Source organism: Meleagris gallopavo, chromosome 15 (genome assembly GCF_000146605.3).
Source record: "Meleagris gallopavo isolate NT-WF06-2002-E0010 breed Aviagen turkey brand Nicholas breeding stock chromosome 15, Turkey_5.1, whole genome shotgun sequence".
Lineage (NCBI taxonomy): Eukaryota > Metazoa > Chordata > Aves > Galliformes > Phasianidae > Meleagris > Meleagris gallopavo.
In genome coordinates, this window is record NC_015025.2 from 14,933,132 (window position 1) to 14,946,891 (window position 13,760).

The 13,760-nt window shown below is 39.1% G+C and overlaps 1 protein-coding gene across 5 annotated transcripts in view; it reads right to left on the reverse strand.

Annotated features, from left to right (window-relative positions):
- JAKMIP2 (janus kinase and microtubule interacting protein 2) overlaps window positions 1-13,760 on the reverse strand; it is a 31,462-nt gene continuing 17,702 nt past the window's right edge. Inside the window, exons 10-22 of one of the 5 annotated variants that reach the window (XM_003210509.4) lie at window positions 13,345-13,473; window positions 11,933-12,016; window positions 11,563-11,625; window positions 9,622-9,720; window positions 8,325-8,423; window positions 7,979-8,032; window positions 7,100-7,165; window positions 6,671-6,739; window positions 5,621-5,698; window positions 4,525-4,728; window positions 3,491-3,556; window positions 1,943-2,015; window positions 499-1,322 (exon numbers count right to left, since the gene is read on the reverse strand). In XM_003210509.4, coding sequence (XP_003210557.1) covers window positions 1,965-2,015; window positions 3,491-3,556; window positions 4,525-4,728; window positions 5,621-5,698; window positions 6,671-6,739; window positions 7,100-7,165; window positions 7,979-8,032; window positions 8,325-8,423; window positions 9,622-9,720; window positions 11,563-11,625; window positions 11,933-12,016; window positions 13,345-13,473 — 1,062 coding nt within the window. In that variant the 3' untranslated portion in view covers window positions 499-1,322; window positions 1,943-1,964. Of the gene's footprint in view, window positions 2,016-2,520; window positions 3,557-4,524; window positions 4,729-5,620; window positions 5,699-6,670; window positions 6,740-7,099; window positions 7,166-7,978; window positions 8,033-8,324; window positions 8,424-9,621; window positions 9,721-11,562; window positions 11,626-11,932; window positions 12,017-13,344; window positions 13,474-13,760 lie in introns of those variants that run through there. The other 4 variants (XM_010719214.3, XM_010719213.3, XM_019620488.2 and 1 more) reach the window with 4 other exon arrangements.

The following is a 13,760-nucleotide window of genomic DNA, read 5'->3' on the forward strand; positions in this document are numbered from 1 at the left end:
TTTTGCCCCCACATTGTAGCTGTCATTGTTCCTGAGGTGAAAACCAAAGGGAGAGAGAAAGAGTCCCCCTGCAGTGAGAAAGTCCAACAGTTCAAACAGAACACCTTATGGTCAGTATCTCTCTGCACATCCTAAGTGTTCCTCCCGCTCTTCCCTATTATTTTTGATCTGTTTATGGGATGACAGTGTCACATTTAAACAACTGCCCTGCACAGCAGGGATAGATTTTTCTGTTGTAACTTTGGTTCCATGCCCAAGACACACTCTGACTCAATCAGCTGGAAGTGGAGCCTTGCTGATTCCCTTTAAGTTTTCCTTTAGCAATGAAGGTTGACAGTTTATATTTCTTCCCCTTTTGTAATTTCAACATATAGAACTTCATTAGATGCAGCATATATCATAGCTTTAGACAGGAACTGTCCATTAATGAATCTTGAGTGATGGCTTTAAAATACAAGGTGGTCATGGTCTTGGCTACAGGTTGTTTCGTTTTTTTTTTTTAATAGATGTAAACAAGGTTCTCTTCATTGGGGGGTTGGAAGCATTTGCTTTTCTAGGGACAAATCTGTGTGGTCGGGTGCTCTAAAAGTATAAGAAAAAGAAGAACATCTGTATCGGTAAGTGATAAGTTCTCTGCCTACCTATCCAGCTGACAAACAGAATCTATCAGAAAGTCTATCAGAAAGCTGAAAGGATTTTTTCTTACATTACCAGCTAACTGGACACACTGTTTCTGCTCCCCATCTATTGGGCACTACAGAGTACAGCCTTCTGGTCAACAGACGTTCCCACAGGTATCCTCAGGCAAATAGTTACACATCAGTCCATGGAAAACTGTCAGTGTCAGTAACTCTTGTACAAAAAGTTGCCTAAAATTTACCATATACAACAGCAGGTGATACGTTTGTGGTTTCACCACAAGTATAAGACTTAGGCTGATACAGCAATGAGTCAAATGCAGACTACTTCTGATTCAAGGAAATCTTTCCTGTAATATGTAGAAGAATTCTGGGATTCAGATTTGAAATGTAGGAGAAAACAGCTTAGTTGTTCTTTGCTTCCTCAGCGTTAAAATCCACATGGTAAAACTCACTAAGTGTGAAACTGATGTAGACCAGACTTCCTTATGCAATCACGAGTGAATATGTATATACACAAGCACAAAAAAATGCAGATAGTAAACTCCCAAAGGAGCTAGAGAATTCTGGTCTGGATGCTAAGTACTGCTGCATATGGCTTCATTCACACACACTGCATTCTGATCTTGTCTCAAATGCTTGTCCATCCTAATCTTAAAAGTACAGCAATGAGCTGTGCTAATCCTGTCAGAAAAAGAAACCAGAAAGAATCATCTGCAATTGTATCAGTTTGCTCTAAGAGTTGAAAGACTGTTAAAGGATGAACTGGAGCAGAGCTCTAACAAAACCAAAGTTTTCTTGTTATCACGTGGTTCCCTAGGTCTTTTTCAAGGAGGTGCTGTGGGTTTTTGTTGTTGTTTTATTATAGATCTGTTTGAAGTCTCTTGTAAGGTTAATAAGGTCAACATGCATCCAGTGGAACAGTTTTGCAAAGATCACCCTAATGGTATTCATCTTGGTAGTTCTAAGAACCAGAAACTTAGATGGCACAGTGAATTTTACCTGCTATTCTCTTGATTATTTGATATTATGAAATTCCTGTTGGCTTTAGTTTTTGCAATTACAAATGGCATAGTATAATTAGCAAGCTTTGTCAGTTCATTTACAAGAGTGTTGGACAGTGTTGGTCTGGCTGCAATGCCATCTGTTAAATCAGCAGTGTGATCACTCTCCACAATGAACTATTACAAATTGACAACTTTCCAGATTCCCTGACTCTGGATGCGCACAGAACACACGACAGTCTGACCCTCAGCACTGCGCAAGAAGTACTAGCTTTGAGGAGAAAAATAACGTAGTCTTACCTTTTCAAGAGGCACACTGACATCAAGGCCAAAGAATAAAGGCAAGAGAGAAGAACAAGAATAGAAATAGAAACTGCAGAAGAAAAAGATAGCATAAAAATAAGAAGTCACGGTATTGCAAGCACCAAGATTAGTTCTTTTTGCACTCTGAAGGACAAGTAAAGTAATTCTATGTTCAGAATACACTGAATTTCCCTAGTTACATCTCAAAGTGTCACATTACAAACAGATGTGATTTATTTATATGCAAACTAGAATTTGCACCATATTGAAAGCCTGAGATATAGCTGTCACTGTAATCCACTGTGGTATGATGGAAGACACATAGCTGGACATCAAAACTAGCATGGGTAGTATTTTAAAGTAGGTTAAAAAAAACAGTGTCTATCTACCATTTATGCTGGAAATAACCTGCAACTATATGTACACACACACTGTGTTATACAATATCAAAACGTAACCGTTACATTTTGAAAAAATTGGATGTGTCATTTTAATCATGATCGATCTCCTGGAATGTGAATTTTTATGAATAAAAAATTGTGGAACGTTGACACTAAAAAGTCTCGTACTCAAGGTCTCCATATGACCACTGCATACATTTTATTTTTGTTTTGATTTTCATTACAGATCATGATCTATTTCCATGTTGTATATTCAAGAAAGAAAGACACCAAGTTCTTGTGTCATGAAAACATTGACAGAAAAGTGGAAGGAAGTATGTATATCAAGTTCTACACTGAACTCATTTGTTTCACTTAAGGAACACACATACAAACTGGGGGGGCTAATCGTACTGATAAACCATTATTATACCTTAAGTATGTACTTTGATATTTGCTAATATGACTTCATGGGCAAAGCTCTCACTGGAGATGTATCTTACGTCAGTACAGCATGTCTATAGAATATATCAATGGTAAGATTATGATGTGCCCACACTGACCTTTCTCCAGCAATCCTACCTAACCTATCAAAAACTAAGACAAGTTAATGTGACAAAGAAAAAAGCAGCACAGCTCTGTAAATATTTATGTGTGTTCTTTGTATATATAGGGAGAATGTGAATATGCAACTTGACAGGTCAGTCAGGAGCAAGATTCTGGTACTGCATTCATAATGCATAATCAATCGCAAATCTCAGTAAACAAGACAGCATTATAACATCAGCTGTCAAAGGACAACCTCTGTACCTTCACTGAGCTTCATTCGCTCCTTCTGCTCACTACTATCACCCTGCCTTAATGGATGTACTGCTTGCAGACCAAGAGAGCATCTCACCAAGTAAAGGCTTCAACATTTGGCCCAGTATCATTCATCATAATTAAAAAGTGTTCAGAATTTATTTCCTAAAATGAAACAGTTTGTTGTGGAACAGACTCTAAGATTAAAGTCAGAATATACTGAAAGACAAAAACTGAAAAGAAGGCATAGTAGAAAAGCACTAAAACGTACAGCTGATTTAGGTATAAAAAAATCCATGTAGTTCAAAAGAATTAGGTCATTCCTTTCAAAACAAGCCTGCTTCAGAAACAAAACAAAACCAACCTTTTCCTCCAGATCCTTAATTTGTCTCTTTTGGATGTCAGTTTTATCTTCTAAGTCTCGGATCCTCTGGAAATTAGAAAAGAAAGCAACTAGATTCAGTAGCTTTGCTTGGCTGAAAGCAACCAAACATTCAAAGTGATAAAAGCCCAGAAATTAATGAATTCACTTCTCTGGCAGGTATAAACTTATGGAGCAGCACCATTCTAGCCACTAGCCCTGCCTAACAGTGACTTTACATCATGTACAACAACTCGAAACATGACGTTGTGCATATTTTACTGCATCCTCAAAACACTGCAAATTAGCATCAACAGTAGATCTTTTATAGTATTGATATTATTAATTCTGTGGTAAATATATAAAGAGTTGTGATTGTACTGTTAGAAATATATCAAAATTAAGATTTCTCACAGTACGATGTATTAAAAGAGGACTAAAATGTTATCAGATGTGAAATGTTAAATGTTTATGGCTAACACTAATTCTGTGGCGTTAGCTAAGTGTGCTAAACTCATACTCAATATGTGTTTTTTTTCGCAGAGGTACATACTTATACAAAAACTGTGTAATACAACTTAAAAGTTTAGCATGATGGGAAGAGTGATCCCACAGTTATGGACTACAAAAACGAGACCTTGAGTCTTTGTGTCTTTTTCCTACTTAGCCAGAGCCTAAGACAGATGGCCAGTAACCAAGAGAAACCCAGAAGTGGCAGGAAAAAGATACCTCTCTTCTGCAGCATGCCCCAGAACAGTTCATGCAGTTCCTACTGAGACAAGTCCGGTAACTAGGGCGGCCATTTTTGTGGATGAAAACTGCTTGGTTTAGAATTTTAAGACTCAAAATACTCCAAAACACCACTCAATGAGCTAATATTAAGGGTTTCTGCGCACAGTAAAGACATGAAGTATAGAACAACTCAGGAAAATAGATGTCAGGCATGCCTGTGACCTGGAGCCTGCCCAGATTTGACCTCAGCCTTTATTCTTACACAGCAAAACTGCATAGATATGCACGTGCATTGTTCTTCTTACCTGATGAGCCTGCTGGAGCAGCTCCATCCTCTCCTGAAGAATCTGGCAATCATATTCTCTGCTTTTCCTCAGCATCTGGCGTCTTAGCTTTTCTACTGCTGTCCTGAGCTCTTCCTGCTGTTTTTCAGTGAGCAGTTCTCCAAACTTTATCACCGTTTCTTGCTGCAAAGCATTGTACAAGGTGGCCTCAAGCTCCTGGATCCTCTGGTCGATGCAATACCAAAAGTCAGTTAGAGACAGAACGTTTTGTTTTTGTTTTTTTTTGTTTTTGTTTTTTTAAGTGAGGACAGGGAATTGTGGCAGATTCAGGCACCTGCATGATGGTTCCTGTGCTCAAACATGCAAAAGTGTGACAAGCAGAACTTACAGAAGGGCCCAGTGCTTAAACCAAAAAAAGCACACTTATTTGCATGGTGTTCTAACATTAATTTTTACTGACATCTCCTGGTGACTTTTTTTTTTAAGTGGTTATAGTGATGATCAGGAGTTGGACAGAACTTTCATATGTATTTTATAATTGCAATTAAAAAATGAATATTTCACCAATCCTAAAGCTGACACACTGCACTAGAAGTCTTAAAACAAGACAAGAAAAACTGAAAGTGAGTGCGAGACTACTTTTGTTCTTAACCCTGCTAGTCACAAGTACTGCCATTAACTGACAAACCAAATATGCTGAACTTGTGTGGCTGGTTACCAGACCTACGTATCAGAATTCGGTACAGCAGTGTTTTTCAGCAGGAAATCTTGCTCTCTGTGGCACATCATCTCCTTGCTATGGCATACACAAAATGGGCCATTTAAGATTCCAGATCTGAGTTCCAGTTGATTGCATTGACTCCATTTGGACAAGTTGACATTAATGAGCAACATCTGCCTTTAGACGACAAAAGAGTTTTGGACTTCAGGAGCTCTGCCTTTTTATGATGTGCAAGCAAAACCTAGGCGCCCTTTTGAAGCGGCGCAGATGCATGGGTAGTACGTCAGACAAAAGATTCCAAGAGGAAAGCAAAAACCTCTCTTCTTGATCCAGCTGGAGCCTGTGTCACACTACAGTGCCAACCAACGTATGCTGTAGCATTTCCTTCGTACATACCATGTATGCCTGGTCAAGAGCTTGCTTCCTGTAGTCTAGTTCTTCCTCCAAATAACCTTTTATTTTGCAAAATTGTTCCTATAACAAAGGATCATTTGGACAGAAAAATGAGTTAGTTACTCAAAACGCTTTGGGAAGTTTTATTAAATCAACGGATATCTGACTTAGGCCTGACTAGAAGACTGATCTACAGCTGACACAGCCAAATACCAATAACCCTGCAATTTCAGCTAGAAGAGTAGGAACAAAAACAGCTGTGTTTACTTTTCATGATAATACATCTACATAAAACTAAATCTATGATCTCTCTGCTGATTTAAGTAGTGTTGCTTAGCATTTCAGTAGTAGGATTTCAGTTTTTAGTTTTTCTGCGTAATTTTTTTGAAGACAGCAGTTCTGGAGGCATGGACAACACCTTTTGTTCTTTCTCTTATTTTGGAATAAGCGTGAGAGTGCAAACAACTAAACAGGAACCGATCAGGCATTTTCATGACCATGTTATATGGAGAAAGATGCTGCGTTTAAGTCCTCAGCCTAACTTAAGCTTAATCAACTTGAGTATGGACATGCCAACTCATGCTGTTAGGCTAATTTTAAATGGCTTCCACTAAGTAGAATAAGAGTAGTATAAAAGTACTGTAAGAAGTTTATCTGAGAGTGTTTTACCTTAAAGATTATATGGGTTTAAAGCACAATGAAGTAAAACAGCATGAAAATTATTTCCCACTTATCAACAGAGAATAAAATGCAGTACAACTACTAATTTTTAAACTTTAATTGTTGTTTAACATTGAGGCAAAGAGTGTGGTCACTTACATCTCTGAAAATCACCTTCTGAGTCTTTGTATTTTTTAATAAATTCTCAAACATCAACTACTTCTCTTTCCTTTATTCTGCTGTTGCATATGAAACAGTAATTTTATGGATTCACCAATAATCACAGAAAGCCTCCATACATGTTTTGCCAAAAGACCAGTTTTTAATTATTTTGTGGCACATCAAGTAAATGTGACATATTCCTAAGAAGTCTTTTAAAGAAAGTTTGCCTACCATATCGCTTTCCAGCTCCATCATCTTCTGGTGCAGAGCAGCCTCAGCTCCCTCAATCTGCTGAATCCACTGAAGGCAAGAGAACGAGAGCTGTAACCTGCTGTGTTTTCTAGGCAAGTAAGCTTGAATGTTTTATTTTACTTTGAATTCCCAGCTATCCTGACCACATTGCTTGTGTCTGGTAAATCTGAGATCTCTGTTGCTTTAGCAAGGTGTTTGGGACTGTGAATATATTTACATTAAGGTGTTCCTATCCTGCAAAATCTCTGATTGATACACAGTAGTACAAAATAGTGCTAGCAGGGTTTTCTTTTTCCAAGGGATTGCCTCCTATACTGGAAAGTTTGATTATATTTCCAACAGAACTGAAAATTTACAGCATTAGATGAGTCATTAGATAACACTTGAGAGAGCAAGCACACATTTTACCTTTTCTGCCAAAGACAATACAGTGGAAGCCTGAATTATGGCCACTTGCTCCTCATTTCTTAAGTTCTGTGAAGAGAAGGAACAAAAATATTAGTCCTAGTTTCCTACATGGATACAGATTATCCATGCTATACACACTAGGTCTACAACAAAATGTCCAGGGTTTGCTAACATAAAAGAAAAAGAATGCTTTATTTTTTCGCAAGCTATGGACTATGTTTTCAAACTGTTGTACCTTAGGAGAAATCTCAAGTTAGACCCATTTGCCTTTGGGGTAGTTTTGCTAAACCAAATTTCCATTAACTTCTTGAAAAAATTAAGCTAAAGCTCATCTGTTTCAGTATGCATGGAGACAATCACGATCCTTCTTTTACTATTTCTTCTGCACTCTTAAAGCATATCTAACGTTGACCACAGATACAGGATGTTCTCTTTCACAAGGATGATTAAAGTGGGCAATGTCTGCTTAGAAAGCCACACAGCATTTGGTATTTCTTGCCTATTTATGAAACTTTTTTTTCAAAGAAATCCTAGACGCGATGAAGATGTGGAGGGCTTATACTGCCAAACTAATTCATCACAAGCTTTGCTGAGTGCCTGAATTGCAGTCAGGCCAGGTTCCAGATGTCATTTGGCCTCTCGATATGCATTCTTCCCAGTCTACTAAACCAGCTGTTAAAGCCGCTCCTTCGTTACACATCCTCTGATTATAGAAATGCAACAAAAGCTTAAGTTAGAGATATACATTCTCTAGAGGAACAATTCCAATATTACAAGATTTAACAATACCTTAGAAAATAGTCATCATAGTTACAGATTTCACTTATCCTCTGTACAGAATGTAGCTTGTAAAGGGAAAATATCTCCCTTTTAACTTACCCCATTATCACCTAGGATGTCTAATTGTTTTATGAGGTCTGGGATGCTGACATCCTGCAAGTAGAAAATAAGGTAAAGGTAAGGCATGCACATTTTTATCATGTCTGCATTATTTGTCCTTTCTATGAAAAATGTTGAGATAAAACATGGAAATGCAACACATACTGATTTCAAATGCTTTTGCACCAGGTTTTGTAATCTTATTGAAAACTATATCTACAACTCCATATGTCAAACAAGTTTCATTAGACTGATTAAATCTGAGAATTTACTGAAGTTATTTGCGGAGATTAATGTGATTGTAAGTGATTACACAGACAGCATCCTGCAGTAAGCCCTGCCTTACCTTCACCCCTTCCTTCATGCAGTATATCTGTAGAGCGCTCACACCGTCTGAGAATGGGTGAATTTGAAGATTAAATGGTGGGGACCGTCTCTCTCTTTCCTGAATATTCATGGAGAAGACATCAGAAGACACCAGAGAGCATATTAGAATGAATGAGATGCATAGAGAACTCAGCAAATGCCACAGCTACTGTTTATATCATGCTCCACAAACCTAGTCTCCTCACAGTAGGAGAAAAGCATTACGTCAGTATTTGACAACTGCTGGTAACATCTAAGAATAGTGTGCAGAGTAGCATAGGATCCTAAAATCCAATTAAATATTTTACAGCACATTATTTATTTGATGAATTATGTATGTTTGCAAGTTGCCTGTTGTCTAGCTAAGACAGTCATTTAAAGTGATTTGCTAAGTAAAGCGTTGAAAAACTATACACTGCTGATAGTACTATCTTTACGAGCAAGTATTTTACTTAAGACTTACAAGGATACTTGGATTTCATCCTTGCTCATCCTCATATGTCATATGTTCTACTACTCATGGAAAGCAGTAAGTTCAAGGAAGTTGATAAATGTAGCTGTTTATATACCTTCACTGCCTAAAACCTACAGATACCTATCTCATTTTAAAAGACCAAAGAAATTTGAAGATTTCACATTCCTTTTGTTAGTCAGGCAAGCACAGAAGATTAAATTTCACCTTGAAATACACTTCTGGCTCAAGAGCATTTAATTCAATTCTTCATTTCCATGAGAAAACAAACAAACAAACAAGCTCACAAGCAAACAAAAAAAACACAACTGGATGTCAGCAATTTTGGCTGTCAACTAGGATGCAGCCCTAAGTAAAGTACATGAGGACGGGGTTTAAATCTTATTCACTGGGTCATTTCAATTCAATTAATTTCTATTAATTTTAATAGATTCTGGCCAGCACTGTACATTTGTTCTCCAGGCCAGCAATAAGAACAAAGCATGCTGACAGACTACTCTGAAGTATTAGAAAAAACATACCTACAAGCGTGATAACATAGCACAGCCACACCAAAGTTAATCAGCTAAGATTTGCTTTGCTTACTAGGCATCTAGCTCAGACCAAATTGAGTCAAGCATGGAGCTTACTGTTTCCAGGATGTTAGAGCCCACATACTCCCACAAACCTCAAATAAACATGCCTGCACCAATTAGTTACTCTATTGTATCATTACAGTGTTGGTGTAAACAGTCAAAGTTGGTGTCCAGTGTGAGTGCATTGGTTTCATCTGCTACCAGCTCTACTGCAAGCAGAACATCATCACCTCCAGCTCCAGGTTGCGGAACTCCAGCAGTTCATTCTGGTCCCGGGCATCCTGTAGCTCCTGTTGCAGACGGTTGTTTTCTGCTTCCAGTTTCTCTATCTAATAAAAATACATAAATTCATTATTTGTGTGACTGTTACATGAAACACTGAGTAATAGTTCAGGCAGTATAGGCAGTGTAAAATCCAAACCTCTAGAGATGATTCTCTAGTTGCCACATTAACTCAAAGAGTCTTTAATTTACAGGTGAACTTCTGCTCACCTTGCTAATTGCTAAACATCATAAAATGCTCAGATTAAAGGTTTTCCTAAAGCAATCCAATCTTAGTGAACATCAGTGGGAAGGCTGACAGAAATGTCAAGCTAGCTATTAGATTAGTCTGTATTAACTATCATATGCATTGCTCTTGTGGTAAAGCACTGGAATAGATTGCTGGGGGGGAAGCATACAGACTTGGAAGACTCTGCAAAAAGCCTGGATAAACCCCTATCAGGAACACCTGGTCCCGCTTTGGAGGAGGTCCTGGGCTTGATCAGAGATTCTCAGCATGTAGCACAGTTGGTATGCAGGGACAGCTGTCTCAGGACAGCTGCTCAGGTAACTGCATCCAATCTCATATGAGCACTCCTCATGAATAGTTCTGTCAATTAGCAAATAGATGTGAATAAAATGCACTGGCCAATTGGATACAACTTCCTTGTTCCACCACTGATCCCTCATGGACTGCTCCCTTCCACAAGTCTCTGCCAGTGCCAGGATTCATATTTTGCAATGAGGTTTTTTGAGTAGGGCCGACACCAGGACAGTTGGGGAGCATGTTAAGACAGACTGAATGAGCCCCTTTAGGTCAATTCATCTGGCTGGGGAAGTAAGACGTAGGGCTGGAGACTTACAAGGCTTGTTTATGGAAGGGGAGAAACACAGCTTATCTAAATAGGTGAAAGAAGTTAGGAGATCTGTTGCTGGGTGTTAATGGCCTCGTGCTGATGGCAGTCATATGTACAGCCACTGCTGTAACTGCTGGTGACGTGCAAGCAATGCTAAGGTCCTTCATGGGCTTATATTGCATGACTAAAAGTGCATACATACAAATACATAGATATACATATGCACACTTAAATGCACCAGGTAAAAGAGCAGTTCAAGTTCCACAGGACCTGGGGTGACTCAAGCCCTTAAAAAAACATACAGACTATACTAAGACCAGGAGTATAAAAGTCCTGATGTTAGAGGATGACTTCATTTCTGCTGCCATTTCATATTAATAAGCTCAGCTCTGATTGTCCTGCTGAGGCAGCATCAGCAAACTTCAATACAACGCTGCAACAGTACAATGTTAAGTACAGAGCCGTAATGCTGAGCAGAACTTCCAGGTCTTAGGCTAGGATCATCAAGAACTACTACCAACAGTGTCTGATCAGAACTGGAGAGGCCATATCTACTTACGTCACTGTGTATCCTGTCTATATTCAAATACACTATGCTATCCATACACTATTCTTGTAAACACTAAAGTAAACATCCAAGGGAGTATTTTAGGGTCAAGATTACCCTACAGAGTAAACACAATCATCACCAAGGTTGGATAAGACCTCCACTATCATTCAGTCCAACCACCCACCTATAATCAATTTTTCCCCACTAAACCACGTCCCTCAGTCCAACATCTAAACATTTCTTGAACACTCCCAGAATCAGTAATTCTCATGGACAGCCTTTTGCAGCACCTGATCAGTCTACAGGAGAAGTAGCATTTCCTAACATCCTAACTTCAATTTCCCCTGCCACAGCTGGAGGCCATTCCCTCTATCCCTATCACTAGTTACACAGGAGAAGAGGCTGACCCTAACCTCAGCACAACCTTCCTTCAGGTAGTTGTAGAGAGCGATAACTTCCCCTGAGCCTCCTCTTCTCCAGACATGCAAAACTCAGGAACATACCTTGTCTAAAAGCTCTTGGTTCCTCTTAATGAAAAGCTGTTTGTCTTCCACCCAGTGGGAGTCCTGTTGGATGAAGCAGTTCTGTTACAGAATAATCAAACCTCAATCAAACCTCACAAGGCTGGCCGTTTATACTGAAAGTTGGAACCACAACATTCAGGTTTTAAAATCCTACATAAAAAGATCATGGATTACAAAACAACAGCATATTAGTCTAGCAAGCTTTAGCAAGGCTTCTGAGCACACTATACCTGCCTGCTTATTACAGAGACATGACATCTTGGGGAAGTCTATAATGAAATTGTGCTAGGTATATTCTAAACAGAGTGAAGATACAAAACAGAAAAAACAATACACAAGAGTTGCTTACCTGTCCTTTTTGTGCTAAAGTTTTCTCCAAATCTTCTATTTTGGCTTTGTATCTTTGGACTTCTGCTTGGAGCTGCTCCTGAGCCTGCAGAAATCAAACACAGCATTCAACAACAACCAAAACAGCAATGTGACGGACATAAGAAAGTGAAATACAAAATATTCTGTAGAAATAATGGCGTAGATCCAGACTGAGTAATCACTACAAAGATCCTAGCTCTGTAATATTTGTGTCACCTTACATATGCATAGATGGCAAAAGGGGACAGAGCAGCAGTTCCACTCAAGTCTATTAATTAACATGTCTTAAACTGGAGTAGAGTAATGCAAGGCCAGGTATTCAGTGTGAGGCTCTACTCAGAGACCCAGAAAGGGCCTGTAATGCTACAATACAATGGAAAGTATAACAGTAATAGCAGGGTTGCAAAGACTTCGGCTGCAGCAAGTAAGGACAAGCCCAAATGCAGCAGCCACAGACACAGAAAAAAAGGGAAAAAGCTGCTTACCTTGGGAAGGCCTCAGGTAGGCAGAGATCTCCAGCAAGAGATGCTCTCACCTCCACTGCCAACCCTTAAATGAGGGCTGGGCAGGAATGGATCCCAGCTCCAGCCCTACCAGTCACTCAAATATACCACTTGCACCTGAGCTCCCCTGGGCTGACCCTGCCTTCCCACTAGATGCCCAAACACCATTTCAAGCCATGATTTAGCATTTCTACTACAGGGACAGTACCTGAATTGAATAAAAGTGATTAGTAAATGAGACCAGCAAAGGGCAGTAGAAAAAAAGGTGATCAGAACTGCCTGAGAGGTCTTTAAGAAATGACTTGAAAGTGGTAAAAAAACCTGGTACTACCTCACATCTGACACTTCTTTGAGTTAGATGATGGGCTGGAGTTCACCTGAAGTTGCTTCCAGCCTGAATTATTCTACAGTTTTATTAGATGGAGAATATTTTTAGTCATAGAAGTTTCACCGTAATCTGCATCACATTCAAATTTGGATGTAATCTGTGTATCTTTGTTAGAAACATTCAGGTGGGTATTTCTGAAGTTGGTGTAATGTATGCCTTTATGGAAAAGCATAGGCCTCCATTCACACATACAAATCCAACCTCTTCACACCTGGGCAAAACAGGAGACCATTCTTGTGACTCTGTGCCAAACTACAGGAGTGTCTGCTTTGACATGTCTACCTAAATGCAGGGGTTTGAAACAGCCAGAGAACAGACCCTTGTAAACAAAGCAATTGTGTCCATCTTCAGTCATCACTGTCTTGAAATGTATTTGACAATGAGTGAGATGCAACAGATAAATGTCCATGAATATTTATCTCCATTTCCTTGCATACCACTTTCAGAAATCAAAACGTTCCAATAGTAATGAAATGCTTTGCCTCTCAGACCATTACTGACCTTGGCTTCTCTTTCAGCATCTATGACACCTCCTGTCTGCTCTTGCAGTAGTGCGTAAGCTCTCTGCAGGGCCTGATATTCCTTTGTCAACTGTCGAAACCGCAGCTCTGATTCTTCTGCAGCTAAACTCTGAGGAAAGAGAAAGGACATGTCTATGCATTAGACAGCACAGCACAGCCAAAGCAAATAACGCAAGTGTAAGGTACTAAACACACTAGGTGGTTTACAGATCTTGATTTAAAACAGCTTTTACGGTGATCCTGCTGTAATGAGAAGTAATAAGGATGTAGAATTAATAGAATTATATGTCTTTAAGCTAAAAAGAAGTGTGACAAGTTCATTTTCTTGGGAGATGAGAGTGAAAGAGTCACCTCAGACTGCAATGAAGTCATAGCTGTAGACTCTGTGGACTAGAC